This window comes from Rhipicephalus sanguineus, chromosome 8 (assembly GCF_013339695.2).
Source record: "Rhipicephalus sanguineus isolate Rsan-2018 chromosome 8, BIME_Rsan_1.4, whole genome shotgun sequence".
Lineage (NCBI taxonomy): Eukaryota > Metazoa > Arthropoda > Arachnida > Ixodida > Ixodidae > Rhipicephalus > Rhipicephalus sanguineus.
Genome location: NC_051183.1, coordinates 95958002 through 95983310, shown reverse-complemented (window position 1 = coordinate 95983310; position 25309 = coordinate 95958002). Strand labels below are relative to the sequence as shown.

At 50.5% G+C, this 25309-nt stretch overlaps 1 protein-coding gene across 4 annotated transcripts in view; it reads left to right on the top strand.

Moving 5' to 3' along the window:
- LOC119402223 (uncharacterized) overlaps window positions 1-25309 on the top strand; it is a 310187-nt gene that overhangs the window by 71347 nt on the left and 213531 nt on the right. For all 4 annotated transcript variants that reach the window (XM_037669356.2, XM_037669352.2, XM_037669353.2 and 1 more), the window contains exon 6: window positions 2852-2880. In XM_037669356.2, coding sequence (XP_037525284.2) covers window positions 2852-2880 — 29 coding nt within the window. The remainder of the gene's footprint in view (window positions 1-2851; window positions 2881-25309) is intronic.

Sequence of the window (25309 nt, the reverse complement as noted above, 5' to 3'; positions counted from 1 at the left end):
CGTCGGTGCGTGCACTCCAGCGCAAGCGATTAGCTGAATCCAGTCATCAAGTACGCATAGTCAGAGGGCAGGCTGCGAAATCTGAAGCATAAGCAATGTTACCTGCTGAAATACCGGAGCAAAGAGAGGCAAGATTGGCACGTTATAGAGAACCTTATCAAGCGCGGAAGCATGCCATGATCGAAGGTACTGCGGCTGCCACTCGTGCGCATAGTATTTTCAAAACAACGCGAAGCATACCTTTCGCTCGTGATAACTAGGTTTAAAAGGGTTATACCTGAGCCAATTTTTAACACGAAAGTGTTTTATGCCGGGGTCCACCAAGACTTCAGTGACGTATTTCCGTCACGGAAAGGAAGTCGAAAGAATCTACACGATCATATGGCAAACAAAAAAAAGTTCCGTCAACGGGCATCGAACCCACGACCGCTCGGTCCGCAACAACCGATGCCGGGCGCGCTGTCCACTGCGCCACGGTCACAGACTCTAGAGGCTTTACAAACGCGCCTTTTATATCTACCACTCTCCCGGTCGGCGCGGTGGTTTGGCGTTCTGGGAGCGGCAACGTAAAGTAAATAATCATTACTGTGGGCTCCTCGATTAGTACCTGCAACACGTTACACGTTCGTCCCATTCGAGGCGTTTTCAATAGAAGTGCAATTTTGTCAATGCCTTAACACACCGCGAGGTGGCGACCTTAACGCAAGCGTCGTAAAAGCGTCTGCGTCGCTCATAGCATCACGCTAGTCAAACCAAAAATGGCCCCACCTCCCCGAAGGGAATCGTGAGGAAATGCGAAAGCATTTCTTGCGCCGAGAGTACACGGCGTAGTAATTTTAATGGCGTAAAGCTGGACACATCGACGCGCTCAAGTGTTTCCCTTTTGGGCGCCTCTTTCAACGAACGCTTCCTACTGCGTTCGTAATCACCTCAGGGATGTTGCCACCGCCTTCAATGCAGCACAAACGCGTTTAGAACGCGCTCTTTTCAGGCTGTGCCAAGGCAGCACAGACGCTACAAACGCGTTTCAAACGCATTGCATTGAGGAGGTGGCGCAGGGAGGAGAGAGAGCGAACGGCGAAAGAAGGAGCGGCGAAGCACTGCACCTACCCTCTCCACACACGCGGGAGCTCCGCCGAGCCAATGCCACCTAGAAGAAAAATTTGCGCTGGCAGAGCTCCCGCGATGCGAGCGCCCTCACGCGCCAGAGCGCGCTCCTCCTCTCTACTCACTCTCCGCTACTGCGCCCGCACCACCTGCTCCGGTTGCTAGAGGCGTGGATAAGCGCGCGCGCCCGCAGCTGTTGCAAAGGGAGAGGGAGTGAGAGCGGAGGGGCGCGCGGACAACGCCGGATGCCTTACATAGCCCGACTAAGAAATGCATTCGCATTTAAAATAGCTGTTTCATTAATACTTCTTCTTGGGCGAGTTGGTTCATATTGGAACGCGCTGTTTTCAGGCTGTGCTAAGGCAGCACAAACGCTACAAACGCGTTTCAAACGCACTGTGCCAAGGCTGTGCGACGCGCGCCTGCCTCACCTGCCTCTAACACGGCGTTCCCCGCGTACGCGCTCGCCCCGAGAAAAAAATCACAGCATATCCACGGAGTGAATTATGATGAGTGGGCGAAGCTACGGAGGTTCATCGGTCAACCGTGAATCTTCCGTGAATTCTGCCCAGTACATCATCACCGACGTGAGATCGGGCGCGGTTATACTAAAGGTTCGATGAGTTATGACGACTTGCAGCTCACTTTAATTTTACATGTACGCTGTGAATTTTCATTGTTTAGAAAACCATTGCTTTAGAAAACATCTGGCGTCTTTCGCTAAGCAGCTGGCGTCTTTTCATTTTGCTTTAGAAACATCTGGCGTTCTTTCGTTTTGCGTTTACAAAACATCTGGCGTCTTTCGTTGGTTTATTTCATCAATCAACGGCGTTTTGAACAAAATTTTTATTGTTTAATCACGCACACGAGAAATCTCACCAGGCACTACCTTGGAGGTAAACAATGGCTGCTAATGGGAATGAGAGACAGAAGAAGTCGGCTTTTAGCTAACACTTACACTTCTACTTATACTAACGTTTCCTACTGGAACATGCCAATGGCTGCTAATGGGGAATGAGAGAAAGAAGAATTCGGCTTTTAGTTAACGCGCACGCTGCGAATTTTTTATTGTTCAACAACGCATAGGAAATATCTCCCACCGGCACCACCTTGGAGGTCAAAGCGTAAGACTGGTTACGCACTACGACTACTACGACTACGACTACGAGGGACGAACGGGTGCCGCCCTAAGGAGCTTCGCCCCTAAAATTGCGGCCGGGCTTCGGGGCGGCACGACGCGCTTTGCGTTTCCCTCTAGTGCGGCCGTGGTGTTCAATCACATTTTAATATGCCGCAGGATGGCGACCGAGTTCTGCGTCTAATATGCGACCCTCTTCTGGCTATCACAACTCGTTCTCTGATTACTCTTTCACCGCTAACTACTACAGCTACCACAAGGGTTTGCTTAATCATTGAACATGGACGTTAATCGTCGGCATGGAGATGTAGTACCACGAAGCCTCAAAGTGGGTGCATCCACGTTAAACGGTGCTATAGCTGCCCGACATCAACATACATTGTGCACTCTTATATCAATGTACAGTAAATATTCAGTTACTTCTATAAGGGCGCGTTTTACTTTCGTGTTACTCCGATTACTATGACGGAGGGATCAACCATGTTTTTTTTCTAACTACATTCATTTACATGTGAACGTGCTTTCTGTCGGGTAATGCTTGTGATGCGTGCAAATTGGGTTTAGCATGTGCATGGAATGCGAATAAAAATTATTCTTTTTTTACAGTTTGTACCAACAACTGAGTGGGAGACAGTGTAAGTGCTCAAAATGCATATTTACGTTGTGTAGACTTAATACAGTTGCTTTCAGCTCCTGTTTTCGTGGCTATGACACGCATGATGTCGCACGGCTAAACTTAGCGGCATCACTTGAGAGACACTTTTATGGTATAATGAAATCGGATTTACCGCTTTGGTATGGAGATGAGGGTTTATATTATTGCGATATTTATTACATTGTAACGGGTCCTCTGGAGCGATACAGAAGAGATGCGGGAGAAGAAGACGATGAATGCTGCTGCTTCTGTAACTCTGCATGTTATAAAACAATAGAAAGAGTATTATGCATTAAAAGCACTATATTTATAACAGATAACTAAATATTGAGCCCATGTGAGATAGCATTTTGACCTGCATATTCCATATATTATGCACATGTACATTTAGAGGGACGTATTAAGCTTGCTCGTCACAGGCGGCAATATGCAGCATTAGTAACTCTAGACTTGGCTAAGGCATGCGATAGTGTAGAACATGCGTCCCTACTTACTTCATTAAAAAACTTGAACTTCCCACAATATATTATTATTTGGCTGTATGAGTTTCTGAAGGATAGAAAATTTTATTGTTCTCAGCGTGGCTTATCTTCCCCAAAATATAATCTGTCCAGAGGAGTGTCTCAAGGTTCCGTCCTCTCCCCAGTTTTATTTAACGTATTATTAAGCTCAGTTTTGTTGCACAATAACGTTCAAGTGTATGTACATGCAGATGACATTTCGTTCTTCTCTTCTACATCTGATATTCACGCACTGCATTCAACATTGCAGTCATATTTAGGAACTTTAGAGTTAGGGTTTGAACAGATTCGAATGACCCTAAATGTTAGCAAAAGTTCGGTGATTGTTTTTTCCTTTGAATGCTCCTATTAGCATTTCACTACAGTATCATCAAGAAATACATTCCCAAAATTACTGCGTTAAATAATTCAGTGTATATTATGATGAAAAACTAAGCTGGCGAAATCACGTTGAGCATGTAACATTTGAGGCAACACGCGCTGTTGGAATCATTTGTAAACTTCGTCTACACCCCTCTGGCCTACGTAGAGACAATTTATTCATCATTTACCGTATGTACGTTCGTCCGATTTTAGAATTTGTTGCATTCTATTCTCTGGGGGGTCTGCATATAAAATTATTCTCTTGCTTCTTTTAGGGCGAGAGGCTCTTCGTTGTTGTCTAGGGGTGCTGAAATTTACTGCAAATAGTGTTTTATATCAAGAAGCCCGAATCCCCACTTTAGCTTGCAGATTCTGCGTTCTTACCGTGAAAACATATTTAAAAATTCGCGCGCATCTTCTTTAAGTCAATTGTAGTTTCTATTGATTTCTGAATCGAGAACAGTTTTTAATGAGCCTTGGTCCTGGGTAAGTAAAACTCAAATTATGTTTATCCAAGATCAGCTGGAACCTTTAATGTTGACATACGCTACATCATTTCAAATAATTCATTAGCCACAAAGAATGAATTTCATTATGTATTCTCGTCTAATTCCAAACTTCTACCCTCTAGATATTTCGTAGGCTTATTAGAAGAACATTTACTTCAGTTGGGAGTTGATAATGTTATTGATGAGTCCATGTGCGAAGAGAGAGCGGTAGTAGGCATTTTCTCAGAGGCCTTATCTTGGTCATTCTCATTGCGTCTCCCGGATTATACCCCAATGTTCGAAGCTAAGCTCCTAGCAATTATTTTAGCCCTTAGAAAACCGCCAGTAAATGATTCGGCAGTTGTAGTAATTACTGACTCCCTGTCCGTATGCAGATCTCTCTCTTCAGCTTCTCCTTTCGAGTCCTCTATTCGGAATGCTTTCACTTCATTAATCACTAAAAACTTGTGTACAGTGCGGTTGGTGTGGGTACCAGGTCATCGTGGCATATTTTTAAATGAGATGGCTGATGCTCCCTCGCGGCGGTCTCTAGATGGTCCTGTAATCACCATTCTGCCCGATACAGCTTTCATTACGGAATCCAGATTCCGCAAATATTCCTTTCTTCAAGATTCCATGAAAACTAAATTACCAGTTCAAGAATATGGTCATCTTTCTTTTGCTGGGGATAATAAATGGTGTTCCTCGCGCGAATTGGAAGTATATTTCGCAAAATTTCGATGCCGTATACCTCCTCTTAATTTTTTTATACAGGTCTGGTCAGGGGCCATGTACTCTATGCTTTTTCTGTCAAGAGCCTGAAAACATCAATCACTTCTGAATAATTGCCGTCGTTTCACTAGCCTCAGGAAAAAAAAAACATTTCGAAATGTTATTCAGAAAATTAGGAATTACTGTTAACTCTGAAAAGGTTCTTTCCCTTGGGGCCTCTTCTCTGGGCCACAGCAACCAGGGTTGCCACTGACTTTTGAGTAAATCTCGCCAAAGGACGAGCAAAAAGTCGCCAAGAGTGGCCATTTTTTTACAAATTTCGCCAAAAAAGTCGCCATTCTAGATATGTGCGGCATACCTAGTAATAACAATTTCCACTCACGCGTAGCCCCATTGAATACAGTACCATCCAAAACCATTGAATTATACTGACGTTGCTCAATGCCAGATCGCCCGCTTCACCATGGGAGTGCATGGTGCGGCTGCTCCGACTAGCCGCAAGATGTGCGTGGTGGCGCAAGGATGAATGAATGAAGCGCTCATGATATCCTTCCATCCCTGTCCGCTCGTTTCAAAGGTAAAAGTGTGGGAAACCTTGGGCGAAAACCTTTGTTTGTAGACAGCTTTACGTATACCCTTATATGAATCAAAAGGATTAAAATGTTTATTGAATGTAATACGACAGAATTCTTACAGGAACCGATCATTAGTGAGTCTTACACCTTTTCAGTGGGAACTAATATGATACCGGACGCCACTGACCCTTTCTTATAGTCACTTACATCTACACGCGCCAATCCGATGCGTTATTATTGAACAAGTAGACAATGTAAAATGTTATATAGCAATTGTGTTCATTGCACACGCTCACCGAGAACAGTGGAAAATGCCTCAATAAATAATTTTTTATTGCATAAATAGCCGCGTATCCGCCTCTCTTCGCTATTCCAAAACAGCCCTTACGGGCTGAATTGGGGGTACTGCAACAGTGAATAAGTCGCCAAGCTCTTCAGAACAGTTGGAGCTTTGGCGGGACAAATGGCCGGAACACGCGACAAACCCGTCGTCTAGCCCCTTCAGAAGCGAAACTTCAGAGAAGCTTGAAGCCCCTAAAGCCATTAAACTTATAGTCAAACACTGCCCCCTCGCAGTTTGCAAGGCAGTCCTCTGACTAGAAATTTGCTAGAATGTCGCTGGGGGACGTTCCAATACCTCCTGCGTATAGATGGGATCCCGGACTAAGGATTCCACTGATCGATCTGCTCACAGAAAATCAAATAAACGTTTTATTTTCTCTGTAAATGAATTGAGAAGATACGAATTAGAGGACGGACATGCCGAATGACGCGTAATGTGCACATTCTACTCGCGGGTCTAAAAACCAATGAAAATACACAGAATGTTGCCGCTCATTCGTTGGGAAGACACTGAGCATGGGATGCATAACTCAGTGACGACCTTAGCCCAAAATCGCCAGAAATTCGCCGTGTCGCCATTGATAATTTTAGGTCGCCACGGGCCTCTCAAATTCGCCAATTTGGCGAAAAGTAGCCACCATTGGCAACCGTGACAGCAACAGGAACGTTTGCTTAGCTGTATGCGAATTTCTTAGGAAGACAAGAAGAATTCCTTCATAATTATTCCCAATCAAAATTTAGTACATCGGACTTCTTCGCGCTAATTCATATGATTGACACATTCCTAGTTTTATTCGTACATAAACTAATAATTATTCAATTTTCTTTGTACCCTGCAGGCTGATAGTTCCTTTTCCTTCGTTTAAATGCTAAATTTCCCCACTTAAATTAACCGCCAGTTTCATGGCGAATCTCCGGTATTGGGCAAGAGCCAAGAATTAAGGGCCAAATAAGCAAGCAAGCAAGCCTCGCCGCATCGAACAGGCTGGTTAGTTTTCCGGTGGTAGCGACGCCAAGCACCACCGTGGCGATAGAAAATGGCGCGGTCGAGGTCCTGATGGCGGTGTCCAGCTCCGGTCAGAGGCTGGTGAGGGTTCGTGAAGGATGGTGAAGCTTCTTTGTGCGATCTTACTCCTCGATATTGTGTGGGCCCGCCATCGAGCACCGGTGTGCCCATCACTCGCTAACCAGGAGACCGCGGAAGGCAGCGCGTGGGCATGCAGCGCTTTATTTCCACACATTGCCACGCCCGCTTCTTGTTTTATGTTTATGTATTCGAGTTTCACCCACAAAAGCTGTTGGCAACGCTCGACGCAGGCCGCGCCGCAATGTTCGTGAAGCTTCACGATTGTCTGAGATCACTGTGTCAAGATTACGCGCAGGACGCGAATACTCAAGCTTTTTCGAGAGTTTTAGCAAGTGCCAGCGATAACACTAGAACCTTCGATGCCGCATGTACAAGTACATACGTGCCTTACCGCAGATTAGATTATCGACGGCCAACGCTCTATTCGCCGCTATTAGTGCACAGTGTGCATTGCTGTAGTTTGACTTTCCGTTTTCCGGTCACACGTTCAGCCAAATATGGAGTATATTCTTGGGCACCCGCCAACTGCTGTCCTTATTAACGTCACGACCCCGTGAAATCTGGTGGAGTTGCTGCTTCGACCATGATGCGGACGCTCCCGCGAGGTGCTCATTCAAGCCCAAGCCGTGAAGACGACGCAGAAAACAACCTTGACCGTCGAACTAGCCATAGCGTGAAGTGACTGCAGCTGGCGAAAAGGCTCCTGCCGGAAAATACCAGGCAAACTAAGACTTTGGCTTCAACCACAGCGACGATGACAGCCCCTGCGCCGCAATCGGGCTCCGGCAACTCAGGGAGTCGCCAACTTTCAGTGGTTCATCACCGGAAAACCCTGAAACCTAGCTTAAAACAAATGACCGTGTCGCCGCCTTTACCAACTGGAATTCTGAAGACAAGCTGCGCCACGCCTACTTCTACCTGGAAGACGCGGCAAGAACCTGGGTCGAGAATTAGGAGCCCTCACTTTAAGCCTGGGATCTCTTCGGCAGCGCATTCCTGGACACTTTCATGAGCGTCGTCTGCAAGGAAATGGCCGCTTCATTGCTCGAAATACGAATGCAGCTACCGAACGAGAACGTCAACATATCCACGAAAGTGATGACGCGACTTCGCCTGACCAACGCTGCTGTGCCCGAAGAGAAAAAGACGACAAAAAGGACAACTAACTACGCCGACGCTCAAGCCCTCAGCACCGACCACCTGCGCGAGAGCATGCGAGCGGTCGTTCGTGAAGAGCTGTGTAAGATGTTTCCCGAATGGCATCCTCAAGTGGACTTGATTGCAGAAATCGTTCAGAAGAAATTCAGCAGTCGCTGGGCACCCTTGCGCTACCCCAGCTTCAGCCACAGGCATCAACTACGCTGCTGCATCTCGACGCAACGCTCCCGCTCCGTGCCCACGTCAAGACGCCGCACAGACGCACTACTGTAGCCAGACAACGCCGCCACCACAGTCGCCATACATTCCGCCTGTGAGCCAGCGCTACGCGCCAAGGCAAATCGATATCTGGCGCGCCCCTGACAACCGCCCGCTCTGCCACCACTGCGGGGAACCCAGCCACACCCAACGTTTATAGATACTTTTTCAGTTCCGTAAGGGACTATACACGCGCTATCCGCACACCCGCTCCGCACGTGGCGGGACACCTGCCGCCCGCAAACGGAGGAGGAAAAACCGGTACCCCGTGTGCGACAATTGGCGTCTTTCCGGTTTTTCCTCCTCCCTTTGCGGGCGGCAGGTGTCCCGCTACGTGCGGAGCGGGTGTGCGGATAGCGCGTGTATAGTCCCTATCCCCTCCGCCGAAGGCGGCCGCCGCTTTTACCCAGGCAGTGAGAGGGCGCCACAGCCGTGAATAGCGCTGTCGCTCGCGCGGGCATAAGTGTTCTTTCCCGTAGTGCTTGGCCGCGTGCGGGGCTGTCATGGAATGTTTTTCCTGGGTGTGTTGGCTGTGCATGCGCGAGGTTACTCTCGACGACTTCGGTGAATTCTGACAACCGAGCATTCCTTGCCAGAGGAAGTCAAGCAGTTTTCAAGTTTTGGGAAAACCTCTGTGCAAAGAAAAAAAAACAGAAAGGTCGTGAGTCTTTTGTCCAGAGTAATACGTTCTCGCGGGCTAGTTGGTTCATTGTTGTTAGACGTTATTAAACTGCATGAATTGACCAGGACACAAGCAAGAAAAGAGAACAACACGAACTGCGTTCGTGTTGTTCGCTGTGTTTTCTTGCTTGTGTCCTGGTCATTTTGCGCAGTTTAAAAACGTCTAACACCTCGTCCAGAAAAATGTGGTGAAAGACAAAGTTTGCCGACAGCTTATGTCCATGCCGTTCCGTGACCTCTCAGGTGCTTCTGACGACCATCGGTAATTGTGCACCATCACCAGAGGCAAAAGCCTTTTGTTACTGGCAGACTACGTGGCTTTCAAATTGAACAAAACAACGCGCTGTGAGGTCTGCAAGTAACATGCCCTTGGTAGGCGGGATTCCCTGCCGCATGAGTCTATGCTAGTCACTGTGCGCCAGGGGCGTATCCAGAAATTTTTTTCGGGGGGGGGGGGGGGGGGGGGGCCCTCCTTGACCTTAAGTGGGGTCGGGCAAGCAAACGTGATCGAGTGTCATTTTGAGCTCTGTATGCTATGGCGAAAAAAATTCGGGGGGGGGGGGGGCGGCTACGCCACTGCTGTGCGCGAATGTGTCAATAGTAGCCTTTCAAAGAAACTGCTTGCATGTAAGCACGTACGGTAGAGCGTGCTATAAAGCACGCTAGCACGGGCACATTTTTTTGGTCACCTGTTTTGGGGTGTGCTGAATGCTCTTATAACGAGAGGCACAAACACTGTTGGCTTCACTTTTATTTACTCCCATGCACTTCTTTGCACAAGCCAAATGCTTGGAAAAGAGTAGTACCATTTGGCCACAGAGAGAGCAAGGAAGCAAACTTAAAAAATTAATTGGCAGCAAACCTGCCAACAGAAGCGTAGCCAGGAAGGGGGTGTGGGGGGGGGGTCAAACTTCCTCCTCCGATATTTTTCGATATTGCATGTGTATATCCACGCACTCATACAAACACGCGCACAAACATGCAAAAAATATTACCCCACCCCCCAATGTAATGCCTGGTTATGCTACTGACTGCCAACAATGCTGTACAGTATGTACGCGTGTAAAAAAGTTTCCCCGTTCATTTTGCATACCAAGGATCTCGGTTTGCTTTCACAAAGTAATATTGCTTGTGATGCCACCTTGTTCGAAATAATTGACCGAAATGCATGTTGCTTTGCGTTTTGAAACAATACAAATGCGCATTATTATTTCGTACAATGCAAGACTTTCGAAAAACGTCTCGTAACGCAAAGTTGCAAAGTCGCAAAGATGCTGTGCTCTTGGCTAGACCAAATATTTTCGAGTTAATGAACGCACTATAGTTATTGGAATGATATATGTCCGTCAGTTTTCGCTAAATCCGTGACACGCTTGCCAACCGCGAAAAATTCTCGATCGAATATTTCGAGTATATTGATACAGCAATCTTTTATTCGTAGTACAAAATGTTGTATCCGTAAATTTTTCCGCGTTTGAGAGATGTTGTGTAACCCCGAGTTTTCTACGTTTGACATTCGTATTTTTGGAGCATGCTCAATAGCCAAACTAGTGTGGTCTTAATGGAACGGACATGGAAAGGCGCAGGGCGAAGCGAGCGCTTTGTCATTGCACAAAACTAACGCCTGCGAAGCGTGTCTGTACAGGTCTTTTCAAGTTCGTAAGCAATATGACGCACACAAATTAAAGTACATGTCCAATTAACGTTAAGTAACTGGAATACAAGTACAGTGTTCGCGCAATTCTCATTCGGCCTTATGCAAAGGCTCATGCAAAACCCTTCGCGCTAGCAGACGACCCTCGCTCTCATAGCGCAAAGCGCGACTGCAGCGCTGTGGTGGCGGGTGCGGCGACAGGCCGCCTCCTCCCTACGCGCGCCGCGAGGAGATGCGGAACTGAAAAAAATCACAGCATATCCTCGGAGTGAATGATGATGAGTGGGCGAAGCTGCGGAGGTTCATCGGTAAACCGTGAATCTTCCGTGAATTCTGCCCAGTACATCATCACCGACGTGAGATCGGGCGCGTTTATACTAAAGGTTCGATGAGTTATGACGACTTGCAGCTCACTTTAATTTTAAATGTACGCTGTGAATTTTCATTGTTTAAAAAACCATTGCTTTAGAAAACATCTGACGTCTTTCGTTAAGCAGCTGGCGCCTTTTCGTTTTGCTTTATTTGGCGTTCTTTCGTTTTGCTTTTAGAAAACATCTGGCGTCTTTCGTTGGTTTATTTCATCAAACAACGGCGTTTTGAACAAAATTTTTATTGTTTAATCACGCACAGGAGAAATCTCACCAGGCACTACCTTGGAGGTAAACAATGGCTGCTAATGGGGAATGAGAGACAGAAGAATTCGGCTTTTAGTTAACGCGCACGCTGCGAATGTTTTATTGTTCAACAACGCACAGGAAAAATCTCCCACAGGCACCACCTTGGAGGTCAAGATCTGGTACTAGCGTTACGACTGTTTACGCACTACTACGACTACGAGGGACGAACGGGTGCCGCCTTAAGGAGCTTCGCCCCTAAAAGTATCTATAAACGTTGGCCACACCTACCGCCGCCACCATACCGCTAGTTGGGCCTACGCGGCTTCGCCGTCAACGCACCGCATCCACAGCGTGGTGAGCGGCCACGCGACATCGCTCACTACTTGGTCACCACTGAAGAGACACCTCGAACTCCGTCTCGTTCGCCATCGCCTGCATGCTGCCGGTCTCCTCAGCGAGCAAAGCAGTACAGCGGCCCTAACCGGTGCCGTTCCGCGAGCGAATATCCGTAAAACTAAGTTCAGGAACCGATGGAGGAGTGGTGGGTGCCAGCTCACCGTCGGTTGCTGTAGAACGAACTACCGAACATCCTCCGCCGCCGGCGATGACGCCGCGACGAATCTTAAGAACACGATGCAAACCAGACTGAGTCCTGACAACGTGTTCTCTGGCCCTGAAGAAGAGCCGTCGACACGACGTAAAAGCAGTGGGACAAGCCGACATAGCCATGACCCTACGCCGCGACTTAACCGAAGCGCGAGACGACCGACTAGTGATCTCGACATACAACTCGACGGCCACAACGTCACCGCTCTCGTCGGCACTGAACCTCACTCTTCCGTCGTTAGTGGACCGTTCGCCACAAAGTTGAAGAAACTAAGGACTCCTTGGCAGGGCCTCAAAATCCGGACCGCTGGAGGCCATCTGCTAATGCCTGCTGGAGTCTGCACGGCAAAAGTCACCATCAATAACCCGACTTATGCAGCGAACTTTGTAAAGTTACGACATTGCTCTAGGGATGTTATACTTGGGATGGACTTCACCGCGGTGCCGTCATGGATGTGAGGTTCGAGTAATAACCGTAACCTCAATATATATATATATATATATATATATATATATATAAGTATGAGAGGTGGCACTTCAAGAAAACTTCATTTATTACGTCGACGTTTCGGTCAGAGCCTGACCTTTCTCAAGACGAAATGTTCGTGCATATTTCCGTGTTTATATGGACATCAAATGAGAGGGGAAGGAGGTGACAGAGAGAGAGAAGGAGCGGGAGGGAGAAAAAGTTTGCTTAGGGCCCATCAGGAGCGAGGAGTACCACGCCACCGCCGACAGCGGAGTGCTTCGCGACAGAGCTTATACTTATGCGGCGGCTATTACTCATCGTTAAAATTCGTCGCTCTATTCTGTCCCGTAGTGCTGGACGAAGAGCCGGCTCGAGTTAAAAACAGCCGGTGTGCGATTCAAACAGGCTATATATATATATATATATATATATATATATATGCAACTCGCGCAATTTCTCTAAGTTGCATATGCGCAGAAGAACTTAGAAAAAGAAATGGCCGTCGTGCAAGTAACGCCTGCTTAGTGAAATGGTACGGACGAACCTATCAGCATCCTTCAAGCAGCACGAATAGACCAGGAAGGCAAGAACACACAAGATGAGCGCTGACTCGCAGCTGAAAGATTTATTTTAAAAAATGAACAAGCTTGCACTGGCTGCGCAAGACTTGAAACAGCGAAGCTGGTCGATGCAATGGGGTTTCTTGGCTGGTGCTAGCTTTGAACATGGTTGGTGGCCTGTCCCGTTATCCCGTACTGCTCGCAGCCGTGGGTGAGCAGTGGGATGTTCATGAACGGTATCCTCGGCGACGCCATTCGCTCTTTCACCTCGTTGAGTCGCATTAGAGATGCGGGCTTGTCGGGGTACTTGCAACCGTTGTTGGCGCTAAATTGTGGAACGGCACTACGCACAGCCGTGTCCCAGCCCGTCCTCCACAACTATAGTTCACTGTGGTCGTTCTCTTCGGGGAAAGTTTCTCGTAGAAATCAATAGGCATTGGCGTGCCTTGCGTGCCAAAGCACAGAGCTGACTGAAGTTAAATTTCCGTTAAATCAAAGCCTTACACAAATGTCCAAACTTGAGCTCCAGAAACGCAAGAGCAAATCTAGTTTTGGCGCCATCAGTGCTCCCACGGACTTTTCGCCACTAGTACTCGGCTCGACCGACTCCGGATTGACTGCGCATGGCTCGTTTCCTCTCCGCTTCCCGCTCAGTCTCGCGTCGAGCATTGTCGGGATCTGCCCGCCGTCCCGCTTGGCTGTTGCTTCGTTGGCCATGAATGGATAGGTGGGTTCTCGCATTCTCGCTCGCTACGAGGATGCTTCTCGACGCTACCGGCCATTCAGTCCTGCTCGAGTTATTGAAATATTAGTGGGCAAGTCCATAAAGGAATTTGTACTGAATGTTCAAGCAAGATGCCCAGCGAATTCCAGCGGAGTTGTCAGGCGCACGCTCAGTGTCGATTGCTCGTGGTGTCATCTGCCAGCCAACAATGTGTACGTCTGCATGTATGGCGACGATTTCTTTTCGCGACTGTTCTATGGCATTGGCGCACTCAAAATGATATCCCGGCCCGTTCTCGATCACTGACACCAGCGTTCGGGCTTCGGCTTCCGCGCCTGCTTTAAAGCGCAATATGCATATAGTGCATGGTTCACGTGTTCGTTTGCCAAGCCTGCTCCTTGGGTTCAGTTCCTTTGTCCGGAGTTTTAAGCGCATGATAAACGACGTGTCATGTCATGCAACTAAATGAAATGGTCGTTGCAGGCAACAACCTTTCATTAAATCCAAGTTTTCAGCGCTTGTCAAAAAGGTTGAGAGCACGTATCAAAAAGGAGATGCACGTTCAAAAGGGAATGAAATATTGGTGCGTTGTGCACAGTTGCTTTTTCTGCAACATATTTTAATCCCTGCGTTAATAAACGGACGTTTGCTGACTCGTTCACGGTCGTTTGGAAGTATGCTGAGCCAAATTAATGTAATCATACGAACTTAGATAAATACAAATCTTTCGCATCGAAGGTCGTAACAAAATGTACTTGCAATAGAATAGTTATAGTCACTCTCAACGGTCGACTCCTGATAGGGCGTGATGCGGTAACTGTAGACAAGACTCACAGGGTCCCTTATGCATTTGCCTAAGATGACTCTAAGGCGAAAGCCATCTTCTTTTTCTCCAGTCGATGTATTGTTCCTTCCTCGGCCCCCTCCGAATGCTTTCTGGACATAACGTGGTTTTGCATTGCCCCTGTGATCAACACGCCGATCACGGAGGCAATGGAGACCGATGATTTCATGTGATGACGTCATCGTGTTACGTGACGTTATGCTGTCACAAATTTTAGCCATGTGTGATGTAATGGGGACCTCATAAGGTCATGTCATGATGTCATGATTTTTTGCATCACTCGTGTTGGCGCTACCGACTCGGGACGCCAACGGTGAATTTTCTCGTTTGATCAAGAATCCAAGTCTTTCACCTTAAAATATTTATTCTTGTAACAGCGCGGTAAAGAATAGCAATAAGCAGCCAAAGGGGCCAAAGAAATGTTCGCCTCTTCTTTCTAGACACATTCGCCGATTTTCCTACTGTTTAGCAAGCTGTACTATCGCTGACAAATGAAACACGAATAGCGGGGCGCGTTCCTCAAGCATTAGGAACTGTATAATGCGCGTCGTCCTGTCCGCAGCACTCACAGAAACGCACGCCCGATTAGGCAGCTCTGCACATTCGAAAGCATGAATCTTGCTCAGCAGCGGCAAACCGTATGAGCGTATTTCTAATCATAAGGGTGTGAACTGTACCACGCGCACCACTGCTGGCATTTCATTTGGAGCCCATAGTACGTGTAAAATGTTTTAATGTGCATCCAACTCGCCTAATCTACGCTAGTTCTCGACAATAACCTGCTGGTCAGTGAAATTATCTATTTTATCTAGTCGGCAAACGTTTTGTGTACAAATGTCCACATGACTACAGTTGAGAGTGGAGTGTGAATTTTTGTTCAAGTCTGTTTACACAACGCTAACTTTTACTGATGGCTCTTCACTTCCAAAGCAGCGTAGACTCTCCTTAATTCACTTGGTGGGACGTTCACGCTCTCACGTAAGCAATTACAACGCCATCCAGCCGAGTGAGTGACGCTACGAACTCGGCGCCATGATCCTGGCTGCAATGACTCTGTGTATACAGAAGATACGTTAAATGCTAACGTTTCTTAACCTCCAATAGTGCTGGCATCCATCTAAAGAACTATCATTACAAAAAATGCAGCTAGTAGCCGAGGAATGCCGCGCAACGCGAGCGAACTGTAACAAAAATGCTGCTGTTCTAGCCAGATCCTAGCACACGACAAAAGCCGAGAGAGAGAATCAACCTTATTGAGTCCGAATATTCGATGGTACGCGCAGGTACCCGACGGGATGGTTCCCTATTCACGGGACCCATATGTCTCTAGCAACTCCTGGCCCCTGGCCGTCAGTGCGAGCTGAGTCGGCAGGGCGGGGCTGGACAACAAGGTCTCCCATCGTTCTGGGGGTTGAGAATTTGAGGTGTTGGGTGGAAGGGGAGGTGGGGGGTTCTTGAGCTCTTTACATTCAGCTATGATGTGTGCCAGAGTGCCTCTTTCCGTTTTGCAGAAAGGGCAGAGTGTGTCGTGCTCCGCCGGGTACATTCGGTGTAACAGAACGGGATGCGCTAGCGATCCCGCCTGCGTGCGCCGCAGGATCATTTGCTGCTGCCTAGTTAGTTGCGGGTGTGGTACAGGAAGTTTGCACCTCGCGTTTCTGTGCATTTTAGTGATGTCTTTATAGCTCGTCACTGGATGGGGTAGCTCAGCCGATTCGTCCTCGGCCCGAATGGACAGTTCTCGGGCGTGGTGGTCGGCGAGGGCGTTGCCTTCCACCTTCGAGTGAGCCGGATCCACACGAGCTCGATGGCTCGTCCCGGAGGCTTGTGCTTGGAGAGAATGACCTGGGCAGCGGGAGAGATCACCCCCCCGCGGAAGCTTGCGTATGCTGACTTCGAATATGTGACCTCGGAGTCCACGCTCGGTTGTACGAGTCCGAGGGCCACAGCCACTTCTTCGGCAATGGCTGGGTCTGTCGTCCTCGGTGACACGCTGAGGATAAGCTTGTCGGCGGACGTGGCTAACGCCGTTGCTCATTCGTCGTATTTTCTGAGCGAGGCGTCCGCGTAGAGTACACTAGGGTTCTGCTCCAGCTGTCGGGCCAGGGCCTTGGCTCGTGCAGTCCGTCTCCCTTCGTCCTTCCCCGGTTGCATGTTCCTGGGGAGTGGCTTGGTTTGAATGGCCTCTTTCCACAACACGGGAAGGACCGTCTTGGTTGGAAGTGGTTCTATCTGCCATCCTATTTTCCGCAGGACGGCCCGGCCGTGCTCTGTTTGGCTTAGCCTTACCCTTTGGTTAGACAAGTGAGCCTCGATCAGCTCCTCCACCATGTTGTGAACGCCCATGTCCAGCAGTTTTTGCGTGGAGGAGTAGATCGGCACGCCCATTGCCTGCTTGTTTGCTTTACGCTGCATCGTATTCAGGGTGTCCCTGTTTGCCTTCGTTAGCTGGAGGTACGGGGCAGAGTAGGTCACCCTCGATACGACGAACGCCCTTAGTAGGCGCATTGCATCGTCTTCCTTTAGGCCTCTGTTACGATTAGAGACCCTTCGGATCATACTTAATATCTGTTCCGAGGTGTTCTTGATCTTCGTCACGGCCGCATACGCCCGACCGTCGCTTTGCAGCAGCAGACCGAGGATTCTGATCTGTCGCGTCGGTTTGATGGCCATGCCGTCGATGGTGATGGTCACATTGGGCGGCGGTTACTTCTTGGGTCTTCCCAGCTGGACCATGAGCAGCTCGGATTTCTGTGGAGCGCAGCTCAGCCCGCAGGTCTTTGCATACTAGTCATGCACGGTCGTTGCCGCCCTCTGTAAGGCATCCTCTACCCAGGCATTGGACCTGGCTTGGTTCGTCTGCACCGTGATATCGTCGGCGTAGAACGCGTGGTCCACGCCTTCAATTTGCTGGAGCAGATTGGGTAGGGGTAGGAGTCCAGATTAAAGAGCAGGGGCGACAGAACCGACCCCTGAGGGGTTCCTCTGTCGCCGAGTTCAACAGGTTCCGACTTCTCCTCGCCTATCCTGATGGTCGCTGTTCTTCTCGTTAAGAAGTCCGTGATGTAGGCAAAGGTTTTCCGACCACATCTCGTCTTGTTTAGATTTCGGAGCAGGCTCGCGTGAGACGTTGTCGAAGGCCCCTTTTAGGTCTAGGGCGCGTATCCACCGCGGCGCGTTCCTCGTTGCCTTCTTGTCAAGTTCTTGTAGTTGGATGCCCTGGGTTCAGACAACACCTGGGTGCCCAGGTGTTTTCTGAACCCATACATAGTTGCGGGCATTTGGTTCGTTTCTTCGAAGTGTTTTTGAAGTCTGCGAAGAACCATACGTTCCATCACCTTCCCCACGCACGACGTGAGGGAGATGGGCCGCATGTTGTCGATCGTCAGCGCTTTGCCGGGTGACAAAAGCTGAATCCCCGCCGTTCGCAGCGCCGCCACCGGTGACACACGAGGCGAATAGCGATTCTGAAGACCGGCACATACGCAGTAACTCTATTACTGACGTATTTTATGACGTGAATGCTTGCTAGCTGACAGGAATTATAAACTTAGCGCGGTCTCTACACAGCTGCTGAGCGGCGAGTGGGTGGCTCGGCGTGATGGCACCCCAGCTGTCGCGGTAGTCAGACGCGACGGCTCCTGCGTTGGCTTGGCGGCAACGTGGGGTCGGCGCATGCGCGTCTTGGCGCGGCGTCACTGTCGCGAGGCACGACGAGGCGACGATAGCCGTTTTCATGATTTGACTATTAGTTTCGCTGTTGACAAAAATCCGGCAGATCCCACGTACTGTGGGAATCGATGCAATGCGAAGCAGCCAGTAGAGAGCTGCATACACAGGCTGCCTTTGAGACAAATGAAGTCATCCATGTCATGATATCCGGTTCACTGTATATCGCATGTTTGTCATGCATTCATGCATGTACAATCTTGAATATAGTGGAGCGTATATTCTAGTATATGCAATGCATAACCTGTCTAAGTTCGCCACGCACTCATGTCCTGCCATACCAAATTTGGTGTATATCCGGTTAACGAAACGGCCGGAAGCGCACCAAGACAGTGCCATATAAATCATGCCCCACATGACATGCATGTTATCATTTGTGTGTTAGGACCTGTCATTTGTGTTAGTTATACAGTCACATCACGTAGCACCAGTATTGGTGTATATCAAGCTAGGGAAACGGCCGTGAGCGCACCATGAGCGCAGCATGCAAATCGTGCTGTACATGAAATGGATGTCATGATCGTCATGTCAGCACATGCCATTATAGTTCATCACACAGTCGCGTCCCGCAATATCAGTTTTGGTGCATATCAAGCTAGGGAAACGGCCGCGAGCGCACCACGAGTGTGGCATGTGAGTCATGCTGTACATAAAATGCATGTCATGATTGTCATGTTACCACCTGTCATGTGTGTTCATCATAGAGTCGCTTCGCGCAATACCAATGTTGATGTATGTCAAGCTAGCGAAACGGCCGCGACCAGCCCTTGAGCGGGAGATCTAAATCATGCCCTGCACGACATGCGTGTCATGATTGTCATGTTACCACCTGACATTTATGTCCGTCGTAGAGTCACGTCATGTAATACCAATATTGGTGTATACCAAGCTAGCGAAACGGCCACAATCACACCATGAGCATCACGTGCAAATCATGCCCTACACGACTGTTATGAGTGCGCGAGTGTGGTGCTTCCGACGGTTGGAGCAGCAAAAACGACGAGGACGACGTACAACGTGCTACTTGCGTGAGCGCGCCGAACATCGGAACATGGAAAACAAAACGCAAAATGAGAAAATCGCCAAGAGCCACTGCGCCGAAAAAGCAGGAAGAAGAAGAGCTGTGCTGGCGGTTCGAGTAACGTGGCTAGGGTGCGGAATGCGAGCTTGTCGGGCGCTTGTACCCGGGCTCTGAAGGCGTCCACCTAGCCGGCGCCGGCCTTCACGTGGACCTGGCGACCATTCTACCGGCGTGGCTTTTGCTGAAGCCCCGGCTTGGCGTGGTTGTGGTGCTCGAGCGGGAGAAGCACTGCTGATGACGGCATCCACCGGGAGCGGTAGTGATTCGTCGGGCTGAGGCATTGAGGAAGGAAAAATAAGGAGAGGCCCTGACGTCACATTCGTGAAGCCTCCACTAGAGCACTGCACGGGCCCGGGCCGGCCCGAAAGCCCGTTTTCCGGCGGGCCCGGGCTGGGCTCGGGCTTGAAAGTGCGGGCCCGGGCTCGAAGCCGCGGGCCTGGGCCGGGCCCGGGCTTGAAGCCGCGGGCCTGAGCCGGGCCCGGGCTTGAGGCTGCAGGCCGGGCCGGACTCGGACCCGCTCATTAAAAGGCGTAAGTCGGGCCTCCGAGCACACGGGAACGTTATGCATTGCATGGTCTAAGGTATGCTGTACCAAGCTGAAGTGACACGTGCAAAGAGCTGGCTCTTAGTAAAGCTTAGCAATAAAAATAGAAAAACAGTTGAAGTGCTATTTTTGGTTCACCAGTATAGATGTAGATTGGCACTGTATATTTTCACTAACGTTTCGTCTGCTGGACCAGATTTTGTCAAAGTAACAAGTATATTGTGGTGGGTTTCCTTATAAACACGACACATCACGTATATATATATATATATATATATATATATATAGGTATATATATCGTTGAGGCGTTTATTGGGAGCGTTTATTGTAGCGAAGCCTTTAATGAGTAATGGGTTGCGCTCTCTATAGTCTTCCAGTGGGTCGTCGCCTTTGGCTCTTCGCGCTCGCGCTCTGAGTCCGTGTTTGTGCCTTGACTGTCGCCATTGCATATCGTCGCCGACTACCGTCCAATAAACGCCTCAACAAATTGGTGGAGAGTGCTGTGCTCCTATTCGATGCCCCTGGAGCTGAGATCCCGTACCCTACCAACTACCATGCCTCAAGACGCTGCTCAGCAAACGTCTCCTTCCACAACGACCGCATGCTCCGGTGTCCCCCGCATCCGCGACCCTCCTATCTTCACCGGCGCGGATGGGACCGATGTTGAGGACTGGCTTGCGATGTACGAGCGTGTGAGCGTACCAAACAAATGGGACGAGGCCGGCAAACTCAGTAACCTGGTTTTCTACCTCACGGGTGTGGCGGGCCTGTGGTGCAACAACCACACCACCGAGTTCCCCACGTGGTCTGCTTTCAAGACCGCCATCATCGATGTGTTTGGCCGCCCTGCCGTTCGTAAACTGCAAGCCGAACAACGTTTACGTGAACGAGCTCAGCAGACCGGTGAGTCCTTTACGAGCTACATAGAAGACGTCCTGGACTTGTGCAAGAAGGCTGACGCTGCCATGCCTGAGTATGACAAGATCCGCCACGTTCTGAAAGGCATCGACGACGACGCCTTCACTATGTGTTGCTCGCCAAGAACCCTCGTACTGTGGCCGAGGTGATCACGCTCTGCCAAAGCTACGAGGAACTGCGCCGGCAGCGACTGCTGACCCGTCGACCTCCATCACGCGACGCCGATCTCGCAGGCTTGTCGACCATTTCTGATCAGTCCGCCTTGCTCGCCGAGATCAAGTCATTCGTGCGCGAGGAAATTGCCCGCCAGTTCTCCCTACTGGCCTTTCCTCACCCGCAGCATGTTGAACAGCCGTCGACCACGCTGCTGGCTCCCTTACGCCGCGCCATTCAGCAGGAAATTGCGGAGGACATGCCGGAATACCACCAGCCCCCTCCGGCACCTGCGCCGCTCAGTTACGCGCAGGTTGTAGCCAGGTCACCCCAAGCGATTCCTGTGGCTGCCCCACTTACGCCGAAGCCGTCGCCAGACAGCAAGCCTTCGAATCGAGTGGGCCGGCTGCGTTTGCCGACGCCATACCTAGGCCACCGATGCAGCCCATCATGCAGTCGTATCAGCAGACGCCTCGTCCACCGCGTCCTGCTCCATGGATGGGACCTACCCCGGCGAACCGATGGCGCACTTCTGACAACCGCCCGATCTGCTTCGCGTGTGGTTGCGCCGGTCATGTCGCCCGCTATTTCAATCGCGTGCAGCCGCCTCGTGTAGCCTCAGCCATCCCCAGCCAGTCAAGGCGCCCGTATTACGATTCACCGCCGCCTATGTCACCGTCGTCTCGCCCAGCTCCATCTACCCACAGTTCGCCCTCACCACGACGCCGACCACTGTCACCGATGCGGCCATGGCCGGTCACACGTGACCAGGTAAACTAGTCGCAGTCCACGAGGCAAGGGCTGCGACGCTATCGAACTGCGAAAGCCCTCAGCGAAGCCCATCAAACGTGTTAGACGTGTTTGTGGACGGTGTGTGCGCATCTGCCCTTATTGACACTGGAGCCGCCGTATCCGTTATTGTGCCAAACTTAGCCGACTACTGCGAAAAGTGACGACGCCACTTCCCGTGCTCTCCCTCCGCACAGCAAGCGCCCAAAGTATTCAGCCTACAGCGGTGTGCACAGCCCGCGTCATGATTAAGGATGCTCTGTACGCCGTCGAATTGATAATAATTCCAGCATGCTCTGACGACGACATCCTAGGATGGGATTTTCTCTCCCACCACGACGCCGTGATTCATTGCGCACCCGCCGAAATAGAGCTCTCACCATTCTCTGATCTGACGCCGGCTGACAGTCCATCGTCTGTGAGCGTGGTACTCATCAACGACGACACCAAACTGCCTGCATACACGTCAACGGCCGTGTCCGTCTACTGCGCCAGTCTCTCCGACACCGTCGCCCTCCTCTCGCCATCCGACCGTGTTTGCACGAGGAAAGGCTTGCTGGTGCCCTTCACGACCGTGCAGTCACTCAGGGCAGTACGTCAATTTTTGTTATCAACCCATCTCCGTACAGTGTTATGTTGGTGCGAGGAGAATGTCTCGGCAGCGTGGAACCCCTCGAAGACGCACAAGTTATGGACGAACCAGATGGCACGCTCTGCCCCAGTTCCGGCACGCTCAGTTCTGTTACCACGTCTGGTTCATCGCCCGCTGATGTATTTGCTTCTTCCATTGCTGACAACCTTACGCCGGTCCAGCGTTCCCAGCTTCTAGACCTCTTGGAAGAATTTCGCGCTTCTTTCGATATTGCTCAAACTTCTCTCGCTCGCACGTCCACCGTTACGCATCGCATCGACACTGGCGCCCAACCACCACTGCGGCAACGTCCATATTGCCGCATGGTTGTGTGAGCACCCACGGGTAGAAGAGGACAAAGAAGTTCGGACTGAGCCGCTTCTTGGCCTAACCAGCCCAACACGCAGAACAACGTAAGGTTCTCGTCATAAGTGTGACAAGATTGGTGGAGGAGCTGGGTACGACGACTCACGACTCACCCCATGCACAAGACCCCGCCCGGTAGCCGAAACACAAGCCCTGTGCCCGTGAACACTCCAGTTCACAGAGCAAGCCGCCGCCAACGAGGCTTACCACCGGAGGCACCGGAACAGCCTACTGACGCAGAGACTATGACTTCACCTCAAGCCGCCATGGAAGTTCCTACGTCTTCTACACCGATCTACTGCACCGTTCAGAATCCGCTGATGCCTAGTCCCTTTCACGGAGAGCTGTTTGAAGATGTAGACGACTGGCTGAGTGAGTTTGAACGTGTCGCAGCGATCAATTACTGGGATGACGCCGCAAAGCTCCGCAACGTCTATTCCTGCTTAAAGGACGGCGCCCGAACACGGTTCTTGAACAGAGATGATGTCTTGACATCCTGGCGCGAGTTCCAGCATCGCCTCTTGGAGACCTACAGGAGCCCAGACCGCCGCGAACGTGCTGAACGTGCACTGCAAGCACGCATTCAGATGCCGAACGAGACCGTCACAATGTACGTGGAGGACATGACACGGCTTTTCAAGCGAGCGGATCCTGCAATGCCAGAAGAAAAAAAGCTGCGCTATCTTATGCGAGGTGTGAAGGAGCAGCTTTTTGCTGGTCTGGTGCGGAGTCCTCCAAAGAGTGTAGCCGAGTTTCTGACTGAAGCCGCAACGATGGAGAAAGTACTTCACCAGCGGTCTGCCCTATTCGACCGGCAGGTGAATACCGCATCGTCTCCCGAATTTCGCGCCACCCTTGGGAGCAACAGCACTGAATGGATTCGCGAAATCGTTCGCTCTGTCGTCCGCGAAGAAATGCAGAAGCTGTACGGGCCGAGACAACCCGAGGTAGGCTCCATCGCCAGTGTTATCCGGGACGAGGTCCAGCAGGTGCTGCATAACCGTCACTATCAACCGATGCCTACCAATGTGGAACCGGCTCCTGTGTCCACTGATATTCGGAGCCGTACGTATGCCGAAGCCTTGCGCATGCCAGCCTCTTCCTTGCCGGTCGCTAGCCCCGCAGTCCCGATCCAGATAATGCCGCCAGTTGCAATTCAATCAGCACACGCTGGTTTGGACATCGACGGTCGCCGTGCACCTACGCGGAAGTCTGACCTCTGGCGTACGTCGGACAGAAGACCTCTCTGCTACCATTGCGGTGAGGCCGGTCACATCTACCGCGAATGCCCGTACCGACAGCTGGGACTGCGCGGTTTCGCCATTAATTCGCCTCGTCCCCAAGTTGGTCAGATGCCAAGGGAGATTGAAGAATACCTCGCCCAGCAACGTGTACCCTTCGCACGACGTCAATCGCGGTCACCATCCCCACGGCGACCCGCAGCCATTGGGCCACGTTTCGGGGCGACGGCACGGGGACGTTCCCCAAGCCCTCGTCGGGAAAACTGAAGGCAGCGACCTTCGGGGGCGAGGTCGCTGGGACTCAAAGTGCGGAAGACCTCCCATCGACGCTTGCGCGAAACGCCGAGGACATTAAATCCCCGTTTGAGTGCAGTGCCAGAGAAACGCCGGAATCTACATCTGAACACAGTGACCGAGTCTCGCTCGACATTCCTGTGCTGATAGACGGTCTTCAGGTCAGCGCATTGGTGGATACGGGTGCAGACTATTCAATTATTAGCGGAAAACTGGCCACTAGTCTTAAGAAAGTGATGACGCCATGGAATGGAACACGTATTCGCACAGCTGGAGGACATGTTGTTACACCATTGGGTCGCTGCACCGCAAGAGTGAAAATACGTGCGTCAACATTTGTGGTGACCTGGCTCGTCCTCCGCGACTGCTCTCGTCAGCTCATCCTCGGCATGGACTTCCTTCGCGAGAACGGCGCGATTATAAATTTCCGCGAACGAATGGTGACCTTCTCGACGCAACGCGCAACAGATCGAGACGCCGATAGCTGTCGTAGACCTGCGCTGCGTGTTGCTGACGAAAGCGTGACGCTGCCACCACGAGCGACTGCTTTCATAGAGGTCACTTGTGAAGATCTCCGAGACGGTGACGCGGTCGCCGAGAGCAACCTATCACTCTTGCTGCTTCAAGGTGTGTGCGCAGCCCGAAGTCTTGTGCGTGTTCGTGACGGACGGTCACAGATACTTGTGACGAATTTCAACTTCGAGCACCGGCATCTTTTCCGCGGCACCACTGTGGCCTATGGTGACCCTGTAGCTGACGTCACGGAGTGCTTCGCGTCCGAGGAAATGAGTGATGGTGACAGGTTTCTGGACCACATCGACGTCAATTCGAAGCTTTCGGACGACAGGAAGGCCGCACTTCACAACCTTTTGAAGGAATTTCAATCTTGCTTCGCCTCTTCGTCTCGAGTCGGCCAAACGCCCCACACGAAGCACCGAATTATTACCGACGATGACGTTCGCCCAATCAGACAGCAACCTTACC